Below are 21532 nucleotides of genomic sequence, written 5' to 3' on the forward strand. Positions count from 1 at the left end.
GTTATACTTTTCTAGATCTTTATTTAAATAAATTAGAAAAATGCTTATAGAAAAATATATTAAAATACCCAGGCTGGTAAATCTACAATTCTCCATTATTTGAGGAAATCTATATAGTTTTCACTACTACTCATCAAAACTGCTTACACTGAAGCTTTTGCATTTTAGAAACTGTGGGTGGGTGGGTGCTTGTTGGGTAGACGGATGTTTGTGGATATCAACAGCAAAAAGACGACGACAGAAGAGGGTACTACTGCTGGTGTGTGATCTCTTTTATATCCTTCTTGACACAGCAGCATTTCAAGAGGGTCTGCATCTCATCCATATTTTAGCCACTAAAACATTTATTAATGGCTACAAGGGCCAAAAAAAAATTGTGAGTGGCAAAGAAAAAGCAAGCAAGACTTGGAGTCTTCCCAGAGTGACAGTATCACTTAGATTATGATCTTTATATTGGATATACAGCTTTATAATAGACATAGGAGATTTTCATTCAAATCAGAACCACCTTCACAATTTTTCTAAAATATATTAGCACAAGAGAAAAAACTCTGCTTTATTCCCAAGGTAACTTTGCATTTAAGAGATCAGACAGACTTTATCAGTTAAGTATTTTGCACACATATCTAAAGCCATGTAAAATGTATTGAAGTGTTTAGTACTGAAACCGTTCACAGTGTCTGCTATACCACTGCTACTCTGCAGGATGAGAGTAGAAGCACAAACTTCTCCTCTGAACTAGGATAACAGATTAATCTGTTGCTGTGCTGCTAATACATCTACAGTCTGAATTTTCAGGTAAATGCACCCCCATACTCTGTAGGATGTTAGAGGCAGGTCCTGCAAGTCCAGCTTGAGCACTATATGATTCCAGCAGGTTAGTCACTAGGTTCAGGTCTACATCTACAGGTGTCAAATCAGCATCTCCTGCATCAGAATCATCTTCTAAGGCACAGTCAGCATCTCGAGACAGAGGTTCTTTAGCAGAACTAGCCTGTAGCACATACAGAGAGTAAATTTTGAAAACAAATATTTGATTACATGTAGGTTCTTTATGACAATCGCTGGTGGTATATGAAAAGCAACCATAGTGGGAGAAGCTCCTGACTAAGACAGCAGGGAAGGCACAGACTGATCTATGAAACTACCAGAATTACTCTTCACAATCAAGCAGTGGAGGAAAAAAACCCACCACAAGTGAGTTAAGCAGATACTTTAGAAGCCAAATTAAAGTCCAGTATGTACTACCCAATCATGGAGGATAGGAGTTCATGAACCAAACAATCACACTATCAGAAAAATCATGCAGAAGAAGTCACAAGAGAAGGATATGGAAAATTACTGGCCCTGCCTGGGGTTTCACCTGGAAGTCATCTAGGACTTCAATAGCTCCAAGAGATCATGAGACAGCTGCTTGTAGTACTAGTAAAATGCAGAAATGAAGCCAGGACTTGAAGCTACTGTGGAAGTCAAAAGTTTAGTTTTTTATATACGGAATCAGTCTCGTGGTATAGCTACAGCACACATTGTTTGCACATAGGATCTTTCTTTGGAAAGAGCACATGCTCAGAGATCAGGAACATCAGCCATGTATGCTTAGATTATTATTCTACTCCCTACCTCCTCTTTCATGGAAGGAGATAAATTACAAAACCCAAAAACATACATACCACTTTCCTTGGGGTGACGAAGCTTTTACCAACATTGGTGTGTGTCAGTTCACAGTCCATCTCATCCATGTATGATCTGAGACTTCCCATCATTTTATTTGGCAATGCCTTTTCCTCTTGACCATGGGCTTCAGAATCCAAGTCTTCATCGCTGTCCAAGAACTCAAACTGCTCCTCCTCATCCAGATCATCTGAGTCCAGCTCTTCTGAGTCAGCGCCTATAAACAAATCAAGTCAATGCAATGTATATGGATGGCCAGGAACAAGAGTAGAATGTTAATAAAGAAACTAGATCTCACCTAAAATTCTGTCTAAAGCATTTGTAAAAGAGTCAACATCAAAGGTGACACAGGCCTCAGCAGGTGACCTGAAATTTAAGAACAATTACTCCATAAATCCATTCTCTTGTACATCTGGTGTGGTATACTTGGGCAAGAACATTTGGCATCAACCTTGGCAGGCAGAATTAGGAGTGAAAAGTTTGGGGTGTTGGCCTGGTGATCTACTGGCAGTACAATACACTGCTTCTCTGCACGTGTCAGACATCTGCATACATGATCAAAATCAAGTTCTTACACTTTAAAGTGGGTAAAAATAAGGGGAGTGGGAACTGATAAGGCTCTGAATTTGTTCATAGGTAGGATTATGCTTCTAGTCTCAATATTAATGTAGCTATTAAAAAAATTCACAATAGTCCACTCAAAATAGCCAACTCTCAAGCTCTTAAAAGTAAGGACTTGCTAGACCAGGAGTGGGCAAACTTTTTGGCCTGAGGGCCACCCTGGGTTTCCAAAATTGTATGGAGGGCTGGTTAGGGACGGCTGTGCCTCCCCAAACAGCCAGGCATGGCCCGGCCACCGCCCCCTATCCGACCCCCCCCGTTCCCTGTCCCCTGACCGCCTCCAGACCCCCTGCCCCTGACTGCCCCCTGTCGCCCCATCCAATCCCCCCTCTCCTTCCTGACTGCCCCCCTGGGACCCATGCCCCCATTCAACCCCCGTTCCCTGCCCTCTGATCGCCCCAACCCCTATCCACACCCCCACCCCCTGATCGCCACCCCAAACCTCCCCGATCCCTGCCTCCTTACCGCGCTGCCTGGAGCACCGGTGGCTGGTGGCACTACAGCCATGCTGCCCAGAGCGCCATGACAGTCAGCCGTGCCGCCTGGCTGGAGCCAGCCACACCACCGCACAGCACAGAGCACTAGGTCTGGCTGCAGCTCTGCAGCTGCGCTGCCCAGCAATAGCTCACAGCCGCGCTGCCCAGAGCACTGCACCAGTGGTGCAGTGAGCTGAGGCTGCGGGGGAGGGAGAACAGCAGGGGAGGGGCTGGGGGCTAGCCTTCCAGGCCAGGAGCTCAGGGGCCAGGCAGGAGGGTCCCGCAGGTCACATCTGGCCTGCGGGCCACAGTTTGCCCACCTCTGTACTAGACATTCTCAACACCCATAATGCTGAAACAGAACCACCACTATGCATCCGATGAAGTGAGCTGTAGCTCACGAAAGCTTATGCTCAAATAAATTGGTTAGTCTCTAAGGTGCCACAAGTCCTCCTTTTCTTTTTGCGAATACAGACTAATACGGCTGTTACTCGAGAACTACCACTGCAACTTATACTTACTTGTAAGTAAGAGGTGGCTGTTAATGTTTACAGTGAATATCTTGCTCAGTGTAACAAGAAACTTAGCAGATGTGTTAATGTCAAATAAGCAAGTGAGAAAATACTGAAACACCTACAGTGAGGATTTTTTTCACTCTTTGGGCTGTGTTTTGGAATGGGAAGCACTTCCTCATTTTTGTTATATATAAGAAAGCAGGTGTTACACACTGCTGTTCTGCACTGCTTAGTTGGAATGTTTGCCTTTATGAATTCTAAGGTATTATACTAATGCACTGTCTTCATCTTAAGAGGCGCTCCCAACATAGCCATAAGTTATAAATTTGTCTATGTGCAGCCTGATTAGAGACATTTTTAGTAATCCTCGTAGTCAGAAAAGTTCACAATACACAAGAAAACAACCATCCTCAGATATATACAATCCAAAGAGCCCCAATGTTGTTCAGATACCATGGTGATGGGCATGAGGAACCTAAATTAAGAAAAATGGATTCAAACAAAAAAACGAAGTAAGAGTTTTGGAAAATAAGACAGCTTTCAGATATTTTTACTGGTACCAGCTCAACATGTTATAAAAGTGTATATAAACTAAGAATGTAATTCTGCTTCAGGATTCTAGTGACTTTAACAAATCACTCAAGCTTAACTATGCTGGTTTGAAAAGCTGAATCCTAACCAGAATTGCAGCATTACTAATAGGGTTGCAACATAAAAAGCAATGCACTACATACACCATTATTTAAACAAATACCATGGAGTTTCTGCTCCTTCATGTGTTGAGACTTTAGATATAAAAGCCTTCATGCTTTCAGTAACCTCTGCCAAATCATACTTCTGATCTTCCTCATTTGAGGGAGGAATGGACTCATTTCTACCTGACGCCTCACTCAGGATCTTATCCAGATCATCCGGAGAGATCTCCAACCAACCATCATCTGAAATAACAGAAAGGGAACATATCTGTCAACCTACAAGATCAAATTGGGAATGCTGTAACTTTAAAATGGAGGAAATATTGATCAGCAAGATAAATGTTAACACAATGCCTACTTATTGTAAATCCTGAATACTTTATATGGAAATACTGAAATGTTTGATAATGAGAAAAACTATGAAGGGATTGAAAAGGTTACTTGACAAATACTTCTGACACCATTTTATCACACTGGACCAACAGACCAGCTCATATTTGGTGGCTTACGCAAAACAAACTGGTTGTTCTAACTAGTAGAGAGTTTTCCACTAGGCAAGATCACAAAAAAGCTTGTGGCAGTCTCAGCAAAAAGGCTGAAATTGAATATACATGGAGACTGAACTTCTGTAGCCACTTGTCATATAAAGAGAAGTGCCTAATTTCCTACGACACCACCTTCACTCACCATCCTCAGGAGGAAGACTAGCAGCTTCTTTTTCAAGTTCATCCAAATTAAAGGACAACGTCTGTAGCAAGGTCAAGATTTCTTCACCTGGACTCATAGCAACAGCGCTAAAAGAAAAAATCCCCCACATCTGTAAAATCCCATGAAATCTAATTGAACATACATACATTAACAATATCAGTTTACAGTAACTCTTACCTTTTAGGCTTGATAACAGACTGCTGGAAGTAATTCTCTGCCATATGCAGCTGGTCCAGGTACTTAGCAGATCCTTCGAGTTCTCCCTATTTAAAACAGGTCATCAACACTAGTGTATCAAATCCTCCCTCAACTTCCCTTTCATAGCAGTGTCCAGAGGAACTATCACTAATAGTGAAATGGGGGTGAGTATCACAATGCATTTTCCTTGCTTAGTTATTGGTAGGGCCCTACCAAATTCATGGCCATGAAAAATGCGTTACGGACCGTGAAATCTGGTCTCCCTTCATGAAATCTTATCTTTTGTGTGCTTTTACCCTATATTGTACAGATTTCACAGAGGAGATCAGCGTTTCTCAAACTGTGGGGTCCTGACCAAAAGGGAGTTTCGGGGGTGGGGGGTGTCACAAGGTTATTTTAGGGGGGTGGCAGTATTGCTACCCTTACTTCTGTGCTGCCTTCAGAGCTGGGGGGCTGGAGAGTGGCGGCTGTAAGCAGGCACCCAGCTCTGAAGGCAGTTCGCCTGCACTGCTGCTGGCGAAGTAAGGGTGGCAATGCCATACCATGCCCCCCTTACTGCTGTGCTGCTGCCTTCAGAACTGGGTGGCCAGAGAGTGGCGGCTGCTGAGTGAGGGCCCAGCTCTGTAGGCAGCAGTGCAGAAGGATAGCAATACCATAGCATGCCATTCTTACTTCTGCACTGCTACTAGTGGCTGCTCTGCCTTCAGAGCTGGGCTCCCAGCCAGCAGCCGCTGCTCTCCAGCTTCTCAGCTCCGAAGGCAGCACTGCCACCAGCAGCAGAGCAGAAATCAGGGTAGCAGTATCACAACCCCCATACAATAACCTTGTGACCTCCCCCCACAAACTCCTTTATGGGTCAGGACCTCTACAATTACAACACCATGAAATTTCAGATATAAATAGCTGAAATCACGAAATTAATTATTTTTAAAATTCTATGATGGTGAAATTGACCAAAATGGGCTGTGAATTTGGTAGGGCCCTAGTTATTGGTTTGCATACATTGGCTCTTTAGGAAAAATCCAACTAAGTGCAGCCTAGAGTAAACAAGAGCAATTAAGCAGTGACCATAACAATGGTGGTTTGTAGTGTTACTGTAGCAGTGTTGGTCCTAGAATACAAGGCAGGGGAGGTAAATCTATTATTGGACCAACTTCTATTGGTGAGAGAGACAAGTTTTTGAGATTACACAGATATTACCTCATGCACCTAGTCTCTCTAGTACAATGATGCTGTAAATTCTGACCGAAATTTGAAAGCTGGTTTTGTTTTTCCTGAGTTATACAAAGAGAGACAGAGACAGTTCCTTACCTTGAAATAATTATTTTTCTTCAGGCTGTTGAGGAAACCAGCCCAAAAGGGGGTGTTTAATACTTGCCTCTTGGAATCAGGAGAAACTGTGTTGCACTTGGAGCATAATATTTCAAAGCCATGAGCCTATATAAGAGATGCAGGAAACATAGGCTCTTAACTATGACATGTTTGTTGAATTTTGCTTTAAATGACTGCACAAAGAACTCAGTAGTGATAAGCTCCAGATTCTGTCATGAGAGAAATGATTTGATGCCTGCTCCCTGGGACATAACTACCTGGGAGTACTGCAGAGGCAGAGTTCTCAAATTCCAGAATAGCAAGGGGGTGGGCCCATGATCAGGGATCCTAGAAATCCATTTGCTGCAGGTAAAAAAATGGATTTATTTATTCTTTTAAAAACAGAGAATCTTTAGTTCTTTACATTTTGTGGGGAAACAAATATATACAGTGGAACCCCAATTATCCGATCTAATTGGGACTGGGGCCAGATCGGATAATCAAAAATTCAGATAATCAGGAGAATAGGTAGGGCTTGGACTGTTTGTGGCAGGTCTTGGGCTGTCACCCTAAAAATTGTAAATATATCAATAAAATATTGTGTTCAATTGATCTTCATATATATTCTGGCTAGAGAAACTAAAGTTCAGCAATTCATTTCAATCACAGAAAAAGAAGGCTTTTTATGGTTTTCTTTTCTTTCTTTTTTTTTTAAATTTTGAGGTTTTTATCGTGGAAAAAGTAGGATCCCTGCCCATGACACTCAGTAGCAACCCTAACAAGTGATTAAGATGTGTTGACAGGCTTCAAGAGGAGGACCATCTATTTCTCCTGAGCTGCAAGGACAAAGGAGATCTTTCATCTTCACGAAGGTCTCATTTCCATTTTCCTAGAATAAAACTTAGTTTTTCAACAAAGACAACATGGTGGTAAGAATATCTGGATCCTTCTGGTACAACTTCCAGTGGAGGAGATGCACGAGTAACAAGTTATGAGTTTCTATTTTTCTGGGACAGATAAGACTCTTGCAAGAAGAGTGGAAAATTTTTTCTTTAATGACTTGGGAGAAGCAAAGCTGGGAACTAGATTCAGATGGGGGGAGGGAGAGAGTAAAGTTTAAGAAAAAGGAATGGATTTGCTTAAAGGGAAAGTACTTGGAAGAAATACCCGTGCCCAATCTGTAAAAACAATCCTCTACAGCGGTCTGATACAGCATCCTTTTGGGGACGTAAGCTGCTGTTTGGCTTCAAGTTCTCTCTGTAAGCAAGCCAGGGGAAAATAAAGAGGCACGCTTAATGATTCAACCACCCCCAAAAATATGAACTAGAGGGGAAAACAAAAAACAAGCATAAGTGTAGGAGACATGTAAAAAGACATTACCAGTTTCATGCCTAGCTCATGTGCTTTGTATTGATGGTGTACAGGAGAAGGCAACGTATATCCACTGCGTCTGTCTGGAACAAACTTCTGCTGCATTAATTGTGCATATAAACATTTAGTGAATGTGACCTGTAAATATCAAAACAAATAAACATATTGTAGCATGATTTTCTAGAAGACACACCAACTTAAATAAAAAGCCATACTTTTGTCTGAATCTTATTTTACACCTGCAGTTGTTAAAAGTAACACTTACAATGTTACTTAAAGACTGGTGATTTGATTGGTGATCCCCCCCGCCCACATTTTTTATGTCACAATTCCAGTATCCTCCTTCTGTGAGCTGGATGACTTCAGCAAGGCCTTATTGTATACATAAAGTCATCAGGTGGCTGCTGAGAGGCCTTACTCTGGTGAGGAACGGGTTTGGGAGCAATGGCAGGAAGAAAAAGAGTGGCAGAGTACCACCCACCCTGCACAATAAAATTTGAAAAAGGAGTTTCGCCTAGTTATTGGGGCAGAAAGAGAAAGAAAGCGTAGATAAAAGGAATTTAGACTTTTTCTAATTTTAGGGTTGTCTTGGGGAAGGGTGTTAGGGTGCTTTAACCTTCACCCACTCACTTCCCTGGTCCTTCTCGCATGAACAGAAAGCAACAATACCCGAAGTCCAAAGGTGCAAACAATTCGATGTTTATTGGGGTGAACTTCCAGCAAGCATGATTCCAGTTTCCTTCCTTAGTATCCTCCTTCCCAGCTCTGACACCACAGAGCCTTACACCTGTGTCCCTGTTCCCATTCCTGCCCTTAGCCAAACATGATTCCAGTTTCCCCAGCCCCATTCCCTGTTCCCATTTCCCCTTTTAACAAAACATGATTCCAATTTCCTTATCCCCATTCCCTGTTCCCATTTCCCCCCACCCACATGCCCACCCCCACCCCCCTACTTCCTGATTGACTGCAGACTATATAATAAAACTTGACTTCTGCTTTGCTATACCTTAACCAATCATGTTCCTGAAATTTAACTAACCAATCCTAACATATTGTAACATGATTATGTACCCAATTATATCCCACCACCTTAATTAGTTTACACCCAGCAAAATTAATTATACAGCAGACAAGAACAATCACAGAACCAGACAGAGATTATACAGACAAACAATAGCAAAGTGGGAACTATAATGACAAAACAATACAGAAGTGAGGATTTCACATCCCAGCTATTGATAAGTGAGTTCTTGCCAGACAGGATGCTATCAAACTAAGTTTCCTTTTACATTTTCTAGGCACTTCCCTTTCTCTGGAGATGACAGGAATACAATCCTGTCCTGATAAGTGCCTAACAGCCCAACAGCACCTTATTCCAAACTAGTCACATTGAAATGTGAGGGTGTGACTGTTCGCTTCCTAGCTTATGGCTGCCTCTGCTGTTTAGCCAAAGGCCTTAGCCTAAGAACAGGGCCTCAAACTGTCACAGTAAGAGAAGGCCCTTACACCAGCAGACAGTGATTTTGATTCTCTCTTTTATACCTCTAGAACTAGCCAAGTGATAAGAATACACCTAAATTCTTAAACTACAGGCCTTTGCAGACAGGCCTGAATATCTAGATCCTAACAAAGGGTGAGACAAAACTTTTTATAGTCTATAATCATCTAGTTCCCGTTACTGTTGGAGTATATAGTAGTAAAACATAAGATTCCTAAAGCAAACAGAAATTCATGACTGTCCTCAAGAAAAATGAATTTGCAAACATACTGTTTTAAAATTGAAAGCCATACATTTCCTAACATGACTACGGAACAAACAGTATATCCATCAATCAAGCAGTCAGTAGAATGGCAATAAGTTACAGGCAGAAAGATCACTTACTGAAGTCATTACACATTTGTTGGGCAAGAAAATTTTGAAAGGGCAACATGCTTGTAAGTCAATGGGATCTCGCAGATAAAAGGCCTGGACTGCTGCAGCAACCAGTGCAGGGCGATGCTTCAACACTACCACAATGCCTGCTGGAAGGTAACAGTGGGCTTGGTGAAGGGAGGCCTGGACTTTCTCAGGATACCTGTGGCAGGCAATAATACAAAAAATACTACAGACATGACCAGCCATTTAATATAGGCCTGTTTCCTCTGTCATTTAATATCAGAATGTACATTATGCCAGATTATTAAAATACTCTGAAATCAAATTAGAATACTAGTCAACAATGTTTCTGCAATGTTTCTACAAGACTCGCATAGCCAAGCTCTTTTGCCAAGATCAATGAAATTCCATTCCCCACCCCGTTTTGGGGAAATGCAGGATTGTGAACTAGCCAAACAGGCTATCTGTATAGCTTCTTGGTAATAAACAGAGGAGTCAAATTACAGTCATTTTGCTCAGCCCCAGGTTGTCAACTTCTGCAAAGGAATTTCTACCACCAATCCAGTGACCCTTACTGGCCAATCCTGAATGCAAGTTGATGGTCTGAAGGCCATTCTACTTCTGTCTCTCAGCCGATAGTCCAGGAAGAGATCCAGACATACACTTCTATGGAAAGGCTCAAATTGCGTCAGCCTTCCTGGAAGTCATGAATGAAGAAATAATGTTGTCCTTTTGTAAAAGCCTGGAATTTAGCCCTGAACCACTGAGGTGTCAGTGCTGAGATCAGAATACAGTGTATGGGACTAGCGTTGTTAGGGTCCCCACCATAAGAATGCCACAGAAATTAGCATAGATTTGTCAGGATAGAAGTAACCTCATTGTAGTTAACAGGAAAATGGTTTAGATACCATGGATACTTAGATACGGGAGGTAAGTTCCCGAGAAGCTCAGGATCAGAACATTCTGGTAAAGAATATCAGAAAAAATAATCCACGTACCCACTGATGCGTTTATATACAGCTGCTCTAATAGATTTTGTGGCCAGGAAGTCCTCTGGGTGTGCATACAATAGCATTAACGCCTGCAGGATTGTTGGATTGGTGACAGGTAGCCAAGGCTCCTCTCCAAGAGTCTTTGGCTGTGGAATGATGCACAATTCTCCTTGGTGGAAAAAAACCTGACAAAATGTAACATGTTCATTAGGCAAAATTTTGTCAGCGTTCCATACAGGTCTTAAATTAATGAATGACTGGTGAATTTATACATACACCTCTACCCTGATATAACGCTGTCCTCGGGAGCCAAAAAATCTTAATGTGTTATATCAAACTTGCTTTGATTCACCGGAGTGTGCAACCCCGCCCCTCCGGAGCACTGCTTTACCAAGTTATATCGGGGTAGAGGTGTAGTCACAAAAACATTCTCCATGTGAAGGGATGGTTAGAGAGGATCAAAATGGCACATCAGAAGGAACATCCATATTCACATATAGATTAATGAATTTATCTATTAGAAGTACTTTTTTGCATTTATCCAAACTTCAGAGAACACATTAGAAATTAGGAGTATGAGAAGAGAATTGATGCAAGAAGCAGAAGTTGAGGAAAGGAGGTAATTATTCAGAGAGCCTCACTGGGTGCAGCAAAGACTCGGGACTTAATCATTGATTCAGAACAATTCTGACGGCAACAGGTCCAGTCAAATGAATTTTTAATTTATTTCAGTTTCTTTAACAGGACAGATAACATGCTTGGTCTTCTATCTGAGGTCTCCTCACTCAGAGAAAGGAGGCAGGGAGGCTTAGGATCAAATCTCAGTACTGACACTGCCTGGCTGTGTAATCGCTCTGTCTCAGTTTCCCCATCTGTAGAACAGAGAACACTCCTCTCTCCTTGCTGAACATTTGTAAAGCACTTTTGATCTCCTTGTAAGGGAGTTAAAATAGCGCTATATATCCAAAGAAGGTTGCGTGGGGTTGTGTGTGTGTGTGTGTGGTGGTTTGGGTTTTTTTTTCCAAATAAAGAGCATTTGGGAGAAGAAACAGCCCTGCCAATAAGTATCATTCTGTCCTGCCATTTAAACTAATTGCTGCCAAGATACTCACTTATATTTACTGTATCAGTAGTATAGTATCAGTAGTGTATCAGTATTATAGTATCAGTAGTGTCACACACAGCCTACATGAGCATTTACACTGGTTTATGTAATATTGGTATTATGTATACAGAAGTTCAGGTAACTTTAAAGGCAAAACAGAAATTTTAAGCATGATTTGTGTGAGAGAACCATTTTGTGAGGAAAAAGCATGCTGGGTAATCACACCTTCTTAACTATTAGAGAATATTTCTAACTAACAAATTTAGATGACATGTATAGGTTATGAATCTGGCTTTCTTCTTATTTGCACCTTCAGATACCCAGACATGCTGATAAACCAAGGGTAGATCAATTACTTCAGAACTATCAGAATTCACAAACATTCCTACAGGAGTTTCCTAGAGAACAACATTCAAACGAATGGGATGTTAGAACACATAGTATGTCCAACTGCACTGGATGTGTTCAACTGATAAGCCTGTAGTAAGTTTTTGTGGTAAGCATAGCTATTAAAAAACAAAACAGAAGAAAAGAAAGCTAGACTGTGGTCAAAGAGATCAAGCAGCTGATCACAAGACTCTGGTTCAGTCCAGAGACTGCCTTTACAAACAATGTGACAAGTGTAGATTTGCGATGGAGGTAGGAAAATAAGACAGGTCAACTAATTTCATTTGTAGCTTAAGCTGGGATTTGATTTTAAGTCTGCAGGGGTAAAAGGCTACTGCAATTAACTCAATACATCATTGAATTACCTGCCTGCTTGCATGACAATTTCACCTACCCGATTGGTACTATTTTCAGGTTTTAACCACTTTGGGAGGAAGTCAGCTGCCTCTATCAGCAGGAACTCACCATCATTGTCATCAACCCTAATCAAATAGAAATCAGTGTCATATTAAACATGGTCCTGTATAGCACAATGATAAATAATTACTAGTTATTGCTTCAGTGAAAGGGGGCTTCTTCACTTTTTTTTTTTTTTTAAAACATTCATTGTCAAAGATTTTTTCCCCTCTTAATCCTCTACAACAAGATAGAAACATGGTTAAAGGTTTCAGCTGCCTGGTCCTTTTAGGAAAGGCATTTTCCCTTTTACTTGGTAGCAGCCTTAAATAGGGTTTCCAGGATTATTTTTTGCATGTTCCTATTTGGAAGTCAACTAATGTTTCCTCCACTTGAACGAGTTCTTTTATTGATAATAAATTAACAGGTCTGCAGAATTTTTAGTCACATTTGTATTATGAACAAGAATAGGACTCATTTCTTTGAGCCATGTATTAGGAAAAGATTGGAAACATGCTATATGCTCAAGTACAGTTTATATAGAAACACAATTAAGAACAAGACGGGGGGAATATTATTTCTATACACAGATTTTGCAATGTCAAGCACTAACCATATTTTATTCTGGTCACCCTAAAAGGCACTTTTATTTCATCTATCCTAGAAGAGAGTAAAATTTGAAATCGAGAAGATATTGTTATATAGTAAACCTAAAATTCAAACTACAGAGATTCGTATTCTCCCTCAGGCTCTGGTACACCAAAGCACTTAAGACCATGCTTAACTAAATTCAAAGGGACTATGCATGTGATTAAAATTAAGCACATGATTACGCACTTTGCTAAATTGGGCCCTCAAGGAACAGTCTACAGAAAGACCAGTAGGAGAGACAAATTACTTGTGTACTTTTCTGAACATACTAACAGTGGGCAACTCAACTGTTAAGCTCTTTTCCCTTACTTTCTCCTATATGACAAGAAACCATTAGTACAAAGCCACTACTATGATTTCTATTTTCAATAAATACTTTACAAACTCAGACGTCTGACACAAACACTGTGGCCAGGTCTACGCTATAGACCTATATTGGTATAAGTATGTTGCTCCAGAGTATAAAGAATCCACACCCGAATGACACAGTTATATTGACCTAACTCCCCATGTAGACAGTGTTATGTTGATGAGAGAGTTTCTCCCATTGACATAGCCACTACCTCTCGAGAAGGTGGATTAACTACGCCAACAGGAAAAGCTCTCCCAACAGCATAGGAGCGTCTTAACTTGCAGGGTTTTAAGTGTAGACCTGGGATCTAGCCCACATGTACTGAAGTAAACGGTAAGACTCCAGTTAACACTTTCAAGCTGTTTTAGAAGGAAAAGTTATTTGTCTTTCATTTCCCCCCCATCTTGACAACAGAAGTGTGTTTTTGAAAAAGCAATTTAATATTATCCTGGTGAGGTTTAGAGTACAACAATAGCTGTCATTGAAGGAGCTTAAAAGGCTTTAATTTACAGTTTCACAAAACGCTGAAAATGTGTTAGAGGTACCTTACTGCTAATTCTGGAAACTTCTTTGTTATTTGCTGTATGAGGTACACAATAAACCATTCATCTTCAATATTATCCCCAAATTTAGTCACACCACCAATATGTGCAGGGATATCTCCTGGGAGGAAGGATTAAAAAAAGATTCAAGACAGAAGTTAAGCAGTATCACCTCTATTAATGGTCTGTAAAACATGGTCAATCTATTCACTATGTATCAGAGAGGTAGCCGCATTAGTCTGTATCCACAAAAACAACAAGGAGTCCGGTGGCACCTTAAAGACTAATACCCAAATAAACCTGTTAGTCTTTAAGGTGCCACTGGACTCCTCGTTGTTTCAATCTATTCACTATGTCAGCAGTTCTCAAACTTTTGCAACCCGAGGACCCTCATTTTGAAATAAAATTTTTCAGGGATTCCCAAGCTCCCCCCACCCCCCTGAAAAGCAACCAGCACATCTCTTTGGCAGCAGTTCCTAGGCAGGGCAGCCACGGGGTCTCCACCTGCTGTCCTTGCCCACAAGCACCATTCCCACAGCTCCCATTGGCCACAGTTCCCAGCCAATGGGAGCTCCGGAGTCTGTGCTTGGGGCAGGGGCAGCACGGAGAAACACAGGGACGTATTGGCCACTTCTGGGAGTGGCACGGAGCCAGGGCAGGCAAGGAGCCTGCCTTAGCCCTGCCAGACTTTTAGCACCTAAAATCTCCTGGGTTGGCTTCAGTAGGCTCTGGGAGATACAGGGAGGGGGAGGAGTTGATTAGCGGGGCCCACGGACACCCTGGAGTACTCTCGGGGATCCCAGTTTGAGAAATGCTGCACTATGTAATAAAACTGGAGGTGGGGAGAAATGGGAGAGAACATGACTCAGCAGTTGAAATGATGAATGTTTTGTGCTAGTAGTTCTGTTAACAGCGATATCAAACAAAGAAAGCAAGATAAGCAGTAGGCAACCTTAGTGAGAACTGCAGTACCAACCCAACAAAATATGGAGAATGATTTGCAACTTTTCACTTGAGGAAAGGGGTTAAACAACAATACTATAAAAAAACCCTGAGTTTTCAGTGAACAAATTCATAATAGTTTCAGATTTTCCTCCTCTTGGCCCCAAAGATTTACAGACATTCCTCAGTAATATCACCAGCATGTTTTATTTTCATAGTAGTAAGCAGGTAGAAATCCCACCCTATACCAGATTAAAACAAATGCAGTAGTTTTACCTTTAGCAGGTTTATATTTGAGATTAAAAGGTTGATTTTGCCAGATATAAGAAACTAATATTGGTGCAAACTGGACCAATATCCTCTCAATGTACTGCTGAAGAACTTCTCTGCGTTGGTCTGGGTCACCTGGTTCACAAGTTATCAGAAAGAGCTGGTACTGCACTGCATCTTCTGCAGTTGCCACTCTCAGCTCCCCTTCCATTCTGAACTTTTATAAAGTGTCCTTCAAAAAAAAAAAATAGGTTCAACCATTCAAAACCAGTAAATATTAAGTAACCCACCCTCCAAAATGATATATTCAGCCATGTTATCTATTCAAAACATTCCTGATGCTCTTCTACATTGCCCCAGCCAGTCACATCGGATAAGAAAACCCTTTATTTACTTTACGGAGCAAACCAATTCTACAGCAGAGGGAAACCTTAAAAGTTGTCTCAAAAGAAGTATGAACTAGAGAGCTCAGCCCTATGTCAGGCAACCTGAAGCCAGAGCCATGGCAACGGGTGCCACAGACACACAGCAGGGTCATCCCCGAAAGAAACACTTGGCCTGTCACCCACCTCCACCATCACAGCCACAGAGCGGAGCGGGTCCCGCTGCCCTCCACCGCGCAGGGCTGATGCCTCGCGGCCTCTTCTCCGCAAACTGCACCAGCCGCTTCCGACCCCTCCGCGGCTACTGCGCCCAGCCCGGACACCCTGACGCGGCCAGCGGCTTCCCGGGGAGCTGCGGGGGCAGAGCGCCTGGCGAGGGCCCCGGCGCGCGAGTGCGAGCGTTAGACCGCCCGGCCTCGCGCCCCCAGGGAAGTGCAGGCGGCCTAGGCCAGCCCGCCACACCAGGCCGGAGAACGTGGGAAGCCCGATCGCAGAGGCCCCGGTGCACTGAGGACTCTGCCCGCGGCACCACGGCCCGTTACAGACGCCTCAGCTCACCCCTCACCAGCCGGCGCGCTCCCTGCTGCGCCAGTCATCACCGCGCGCCAGCGGCAGCCCCCGCTTCCGCTGGGGGGGTGGGGCGTCGCCATGGCGGCCGGAGGCAGAGCCGGGCGGCCGGAGAAGCCGCGATGAGGGATGAGGATGATCTCGCGATACACGCGGAAGCCGGTGCCCCCCGACGCCTTGGAGATGTGAGTGCCCCCGTCGCTGCAGCCCGGCTAGGGCCAGCCCCGAACCACACGCGGGAGATTTGGCGGTAATGGCCCCAACGGCCGAGACCTCACTGCTCCCCACCCTGACAGCTGCACCCCCCACACAGGGCCTGCCCCCTGGCGTGCCAGCAACAACCCTCACATAGGGCCCGAGCCCCCCCCACAGCCTGATAGCAGCTCCCCCCCATGACCCGCGTGTCCCCCCCGCCCCCGATCACGGCACCCCTCCCTCCCCCACAGGGCCTAGCCCTTCCCACCCGGCCTCACTGCAGCACGGGCCCCAAGATCCTCTCCCCCCTCATACGATTTTGGGTTTTAAGTAAAACATCAAATATTGCGAGAACTGTAATCCAGTTGCCAGAGTTGGCTACATTGAATATGTTTCACAGGAGCTGCCCTAAGAATAGCTAGAGCTATCAGTCTTTGATTCTTTAGGAGTGACGGTAGTTTATTAAACAGAAATCTACAACAAGAAAAGGAGGACTTGTGGCACCTTAGAGACTAACCAATTTATTTGAGCATGAGCTTTCGTGAGCTACAGCTCACTTCATCGGATGCATTCAGTGGACAATACAGTGGGGAGATTTATATACATAGAGAACATGAAACAGTGGATGTTACCATACACACTGTAACCAGAGTAATCATTTAAGGTGAGCTATTACCAGCAGGAAAGGGGGGTGGGGGAGAGAAACCTTTTGCAGTGATAATCAAGGTGGGCCATTTCCAGCAGTTGACAAGAACGTCTGAGGAACAGTGGAGGGGGGGGAAAATAAACATGGGGAAATAGTTTTACTTTGTGTAATGACCCATCCACTCCAAGTCTTTATTCAAACCTAAGTTAATTGTATCCAGTTTGAAAATTAATTCCAATTCAGCAGTCTCTCGGAGTCTGTTTTTGAAGTTTATTTGTTGAAGGATAGTCACTTTGAGATCAGAAATCGAGTGACCAGAGAGATTGAAGTGTTCTCCGACTGGTTTTTGAATGTTATAATTCTTGACGTCTGATTTGTGTCAATTTATTCTTTTACGTAGAGACTGTCCAGTTTGACCAATGTACATGGCAGAGGGGCATTGCTGGCACATGATGGCATATATCACATTGGTAGATGTGCAGGTGAACGAGCCTCTGATAGCGTGGCTGATGTGATTAGGCCCTATGATGGTGTCCCCTGAATAGATATGTGGTCACAGTTATGTGGACTTGGAGTGGATGGGTCATTACACAAAGTAAAACTATTTCCCCATATTTATTCCGCCCCCCCCACCCTCCACTGTTCCTCAGACTTTCTTGTCAACTGCTGGAAATGGCCCACCTTGATTATCACTACAAAAGGTTCCTCTCCTCCCTCCTCCCCCCCGCCCACGGGTAATAGCTCACCTTAAGTGAAGTGAGCTGTAGCTCACGAAAGCTCATGCTCAAATAAATTGGTTAGTCTCTAAGGTGCCACAAGTACTCCTTTTCTTTTCACCTTAAGTGATTACTCTCGTTACAGTGTGTATGGTGACACCCATTCTTTCATGTTCTCTATGTATATAAATCTCCCCACTGTATTTTCCACTGAATGCATCCGATGAAGTGAACAGTAGCTCATGAAAGCTTATGCTCAAATAAATTTGTTAGTTTCTAAGGTGCCACAAGTACTCCTTTTCTTTTTGCAAATACAGACTAACACGGCTGCTACTCTGAAAGAAATCTACAACATAACTCAGGACCCATTTGCCCTTGAGATTGTTTTGCAGCCCCATCTTAATCTAAGTCTCTTTGAAGTATAGAAAGTGATAGCCAAAATAAAGTGTGAAGGAACCTGTCTGATCTCTGTGTTTTTTGAAAAGATTTGTTAAAATGTAAATAATATTGTGGAAGCAGTAGTGGTGGACTGGATACAGTATCCAAACAAAATAAAAACAACTATTATTGTAAATAAAATACTTATTGTTTATGATCAGTGTTGTCATGTATTTATGTTATTCTGAAAGCATTAATTTGATGAATTATGGCCAAATAAGCTTAGTTTAAAGGGAGACAGTGGATCCTAAACTAAGATCTTTTATCTCAAACTTCATTCTGGAGTTAATTTTTATGTTTAAATTCTAAGGCTTTGATGACAATAGCGATTTGTAACGGAATACTGGTAGATATTTAATATAGTGGCACTAATCCTCTAGGGATACAAACTCAGTTCAGGTGTGCATGTTACTGTTTCCTTGAAAATCATCAAAAACCTCTAATGCCCTGGAACTCTGCAGAAGTTTTCAGTTGTGGTGTTTATTCTCAGAACTAATGTCAAATTGAGCTTATTTATTTTATGTTTCTTTTAGCCATGGACTTGCAAAAAATGCTTTAGAGCATCATCCCCTGCCAGAGCCACGAGATGACATTTACCCTGCTACACCGGCCACTGAAAGCTATGAAGAAGTCTTGAGGTATCTGGAGTAATAAAATATTTTTGTCAGGAGACCACAGAGAAACAACTTTTGTGTTGTGTCCGCATTATAAAGCTATCACAGTGACACAGTCTATTAAATTAGGTGGTATATATGTTGATTCACAGTGGCATGAATCCACAGTATAACTACGTTACTAATGCTTGATTCCCAGAGATAATACCATATAGACCTTAGAGGTCTGCACTCGCACAAGTTGCCAGTGAAATTAATGGGACTCTGCATGGGCAAAGAGATCCCCAACATAGAACAGCTTCTTGGACTGGGGTCATAATGAGGCTGGAGACAATTGAATCCCAGCACCTGTCCCCGTCCCAGCAGCTTGACCCAGGCTTCTCACTAGAGTAGTGACTCTATGCGAGAGGTGGGCAAACTACAGCCTGTGGGCCACATCTGGCCCATGGGACCGTCCTGCTCAGCTCCTGAGCTCCCGGCCGGGGAGGCTAGCCCCTGGCCCCTTCCCCGCTATCCCCCCTCCCCTGTAGTTACGCCACCGTGCGGGTAGCGCGGCTTGCGCCCGCCCACCTCCCAGGCTTTCCAGTAAGCCTGTCCTGCCGCTCTGAGTGGCATGGTAAAGAGATCTCAGGGGGCATTCAGGGGACAGGGGGTGGTTGGATGGGGCAGAGGTTCGGGGAGGGGGGCAGTCAGGAGACAGGGAGCAGGGGGTGTTGGATAGGGGGTGGGGTCCTGGGGGGGCAGTTAGGGACAAGGGTCTTGGGAGGGGGCGGTCAGGGGACAAGGAGACAGGGGGTGGATGGGTCAGGGGTTCTGAGGAGGGCAGTCAGGGGGCGGGAAGTGGGAGGGGGCGCATAGGGGGTGGGGACCAGGCTTCTTTGCGGAGGCACAGCCTTCCCTACCTGGCCCTCCATACCATTTTGCAACCCCGATGTGGCCCTCGGGCCAAAAAATTTGCCAAAAATTTGCTCTATGCCTTGCTGGTTGCCCTCCCTTTCATTTTGGAAAGACAATATGATATACTTTTTCAATCCCTAGTATACATATATGGGAACACATGTAGTGTTTGGGAATAATTTTCAGACTAGTTAAATTCTTTTGATCTGTCACATCTTGTGAATGTTGTGGGTCATCTCATTTTTATGTTAGAAGCAGGAGAGAGGGAGAGTGATTTTCTGAGGTGTGGAGAAGATGAACTGGTAATTCTCTATGTAGTTAAAGGGAGACGGTAGTAAAATAACTCTTGGAAAATGAATATGTGAAGAGCCTAATCCTGCAGCCCTCTATTGGAATCTAAAATGTTATATACATGCCTTTCTATACAGGAAAAATAGTTTACTCATCCACATATTTGTGAATGTATCTCATGAGAATTTTTTCTCCCGCACCCCACAAAATGTGCATTTTAGGGAGTCTGAAATCTTGAAGGAATCAAATTACCCAGATATTACTGCAGCTGACAATGGGAGCTCATGGTCTGCTAGTCAGAGTTACACAGGAACCTCCACTGAAGACAGCTCAGTCTTCTCTTGGGGCTACGATGTGAGTAGAACACAGTCCTCCAGCATAAAATTATCAGAGACAGCTGAAAGGTTGTGCTGACACATTTAAAGTAGCATTTTGAGTAAATTTATTTGCAAAATCCAGGTTAAGATGAGAGCTGTAAATAATGCAATGGTATTTGTTATGGGAAAAGAAATGGAGGGTCTTTCTCTCTTAACCCCTCCCAACTCTCTTTTCTTTATTGTCTAATCAGGACATCTTCTGCTAATACCTGAATATCGTATAGTCTGCATTTTTAGCCTAAAACTTTTGGATCACAGGTGATTTGATGAGTAAAGTTAATGTATACAGCATATATGCCATAATTGTTGAACCTCACATGCCAGTGTGTCGTTTTCATGTGGTTGGATTTACCAAACTGTATGTTGGAAAAACTCTGTGCTTCTCAAAGCATATTAAAGCCACTGATATTTTTTCTCTTTCATATTCTGACATAGGCTCTGATTAACAGGTGCTATTGTTCTCTCCACAGTGGAGACAGAAAATTTTTTTGAATTTTAAATGACTTGAGAAACATCTTCAGTTGTTGTCTGTCTGGAGAAGCATCCTCAGTTGTTTACTGGCTACATAGAGGATTTGGCACCTATCAACTCTTGATTACTGTTCAGTGTCAAATTTGTGGCAACATCTGATACCAGTTAGCATTGTTTTTCCATTCTCTGTCACCATCTATGGCATGATTAATTTTCCATTTCATTGAAATTTGGATGAGTCTTATTTTTTCATGTTTCTAGGTAATTATCCTGAATTGCCATGTCTCAACTGACATAATTTTCTTTCTTATTATTGATTTAAAACAAATATTCTAAAACCTTCTCATGTCTTTTCTGTTAAACCATCCAATAGGGACAGTGCTAATCTAAATTTTGTGTGTACTTGGGATCAGCACTTACATCAATCCGTGTTCTCTCCAGTGGAAAGATGACTTAAGGTTAACATGCATGCGTGAGAGAGGTCCTTCTGTTTAAATCAATCCTGCTAAAGTTTAAGTAAACTAATGTTTTTTCAATGTAGGTGGCTTAAAAAAATTCTCACCCCAAATCCTCCCTTTTAACATTTTTTTGGATAATTTTCCTTCCTAGGAATTTGATAAAGCTGCCACACGACAAGTTCAGCAGATGTTCAGACACATTGATGAGCTTTTATATGAACAGAAAGAAAGTGTGCATGTTGAGGGTCTGCAAGTAGAGTGCCAACAATGGACATCTAGCTTTCCTCATCTCAGGTATTTTATTGATGGACTAATGCTGTTACTGTCACAGAATTATTAAAGAAACCAATTGCTAGTGGTGAAAATGGCTGTATTTTTAAACATTGTTAGAATTGATGTG

At 42.7% G+C, this 21532-nt stretch overlaps 2 protein-coding genes across 8 annotated transcripts in view; one reads left to right on the plus strand and one right to left on the minus strand.

The window, feature by feature from the left end:
* Position 1: 1 nt before the first annotated feature.
* On the minus strand, positions 2 to 16150 carry ECD (ecdysoneless cell cycle regulator). Of its 3 annotated transcripts, none has more exons than XM_048857517.2 (14): positions 16021 to 16150; positions 15086 to 15311; positions 13871 to 13988; positions 12321 to 12408; positions 10441 to 10619; positions 9449 to 9641; positions 7576 to 7704; positions 6196 to 6321; positions 4864 to 4949; positions 4666 to 4772; positions 4038 to 4221; positions 1970 to 2037; positions 1671 to 1888; positions 2 to 994 (listed from the first exon to the last, which is right to left on the minus strand). In XM_048857517.2, exons 2-14 carry the CDS (start codon positions 15288 to 15290, stop codon positions 752 to 754), a joined length of 1944 nt encoding a protein of 647 aa, XP_048713474.2. In that variant the 5' UTR covers positions 15291 to 15311; positions 16021 to 16150; the 3' UTR covers positions 2 to 751. The 3 variants fall into 3 exon arrangements, with proteins under 3 accessions (XP_048713474.2, XP_074987014.1, XP_048713473.2); XM_075130913.1 differs by having other exon boundaries at positions 16028 to 16049; XM_048857516.2 differs by lacking the exon at positions 16021 to 16150 and adding an exon at positions 15649 to 16010.
* FAM149B1 (family with sequence similarity 149 member B1) overlaps positions 16095 to 21532 on the plus strand; it is a 26596-nt gene continuing 21158 nt past the window's right edge. For all 5 annotated transcript variants that reach the window (XM_048857518.2, XM_048857520.2, XM_048857519.2 and 2 more), the window contains exons 1-4: positions 16095 to 16214; positions 18558 to 18662; positions 20048 to 20180; positions 21284 to 21426. In XM_048857518.2, coding sequence (XP_048713475.2) covers positions 16159 to 16214; positions 18558 to 18662; positions 20048 to 20180; positions 21284 to 21426 — 437 coding nt within the window. In that variant the 5' untranslated portion in view covers positions 16095 to 16158. The remainder of the gene's footprint in view (positions 16215 to 18557; positions 18663 to 20047; positions 20181 to 21283; positions 21427 to 21532) is intronic.

The sequence above is a fragment of the Caretta caretta genome, chromosome 7 (assembly GCF_965140235.1).
Source record: "Caretta caretta isolate rCarCar2 chromosome 7, rCarCar1.hap1, whole genome shotgun sequence".
Lineage (NCBI taxonomy): Eukaryota > Metazoa > Chordata > Testudines > Cheloniidae > Caretta > Caretta caretta.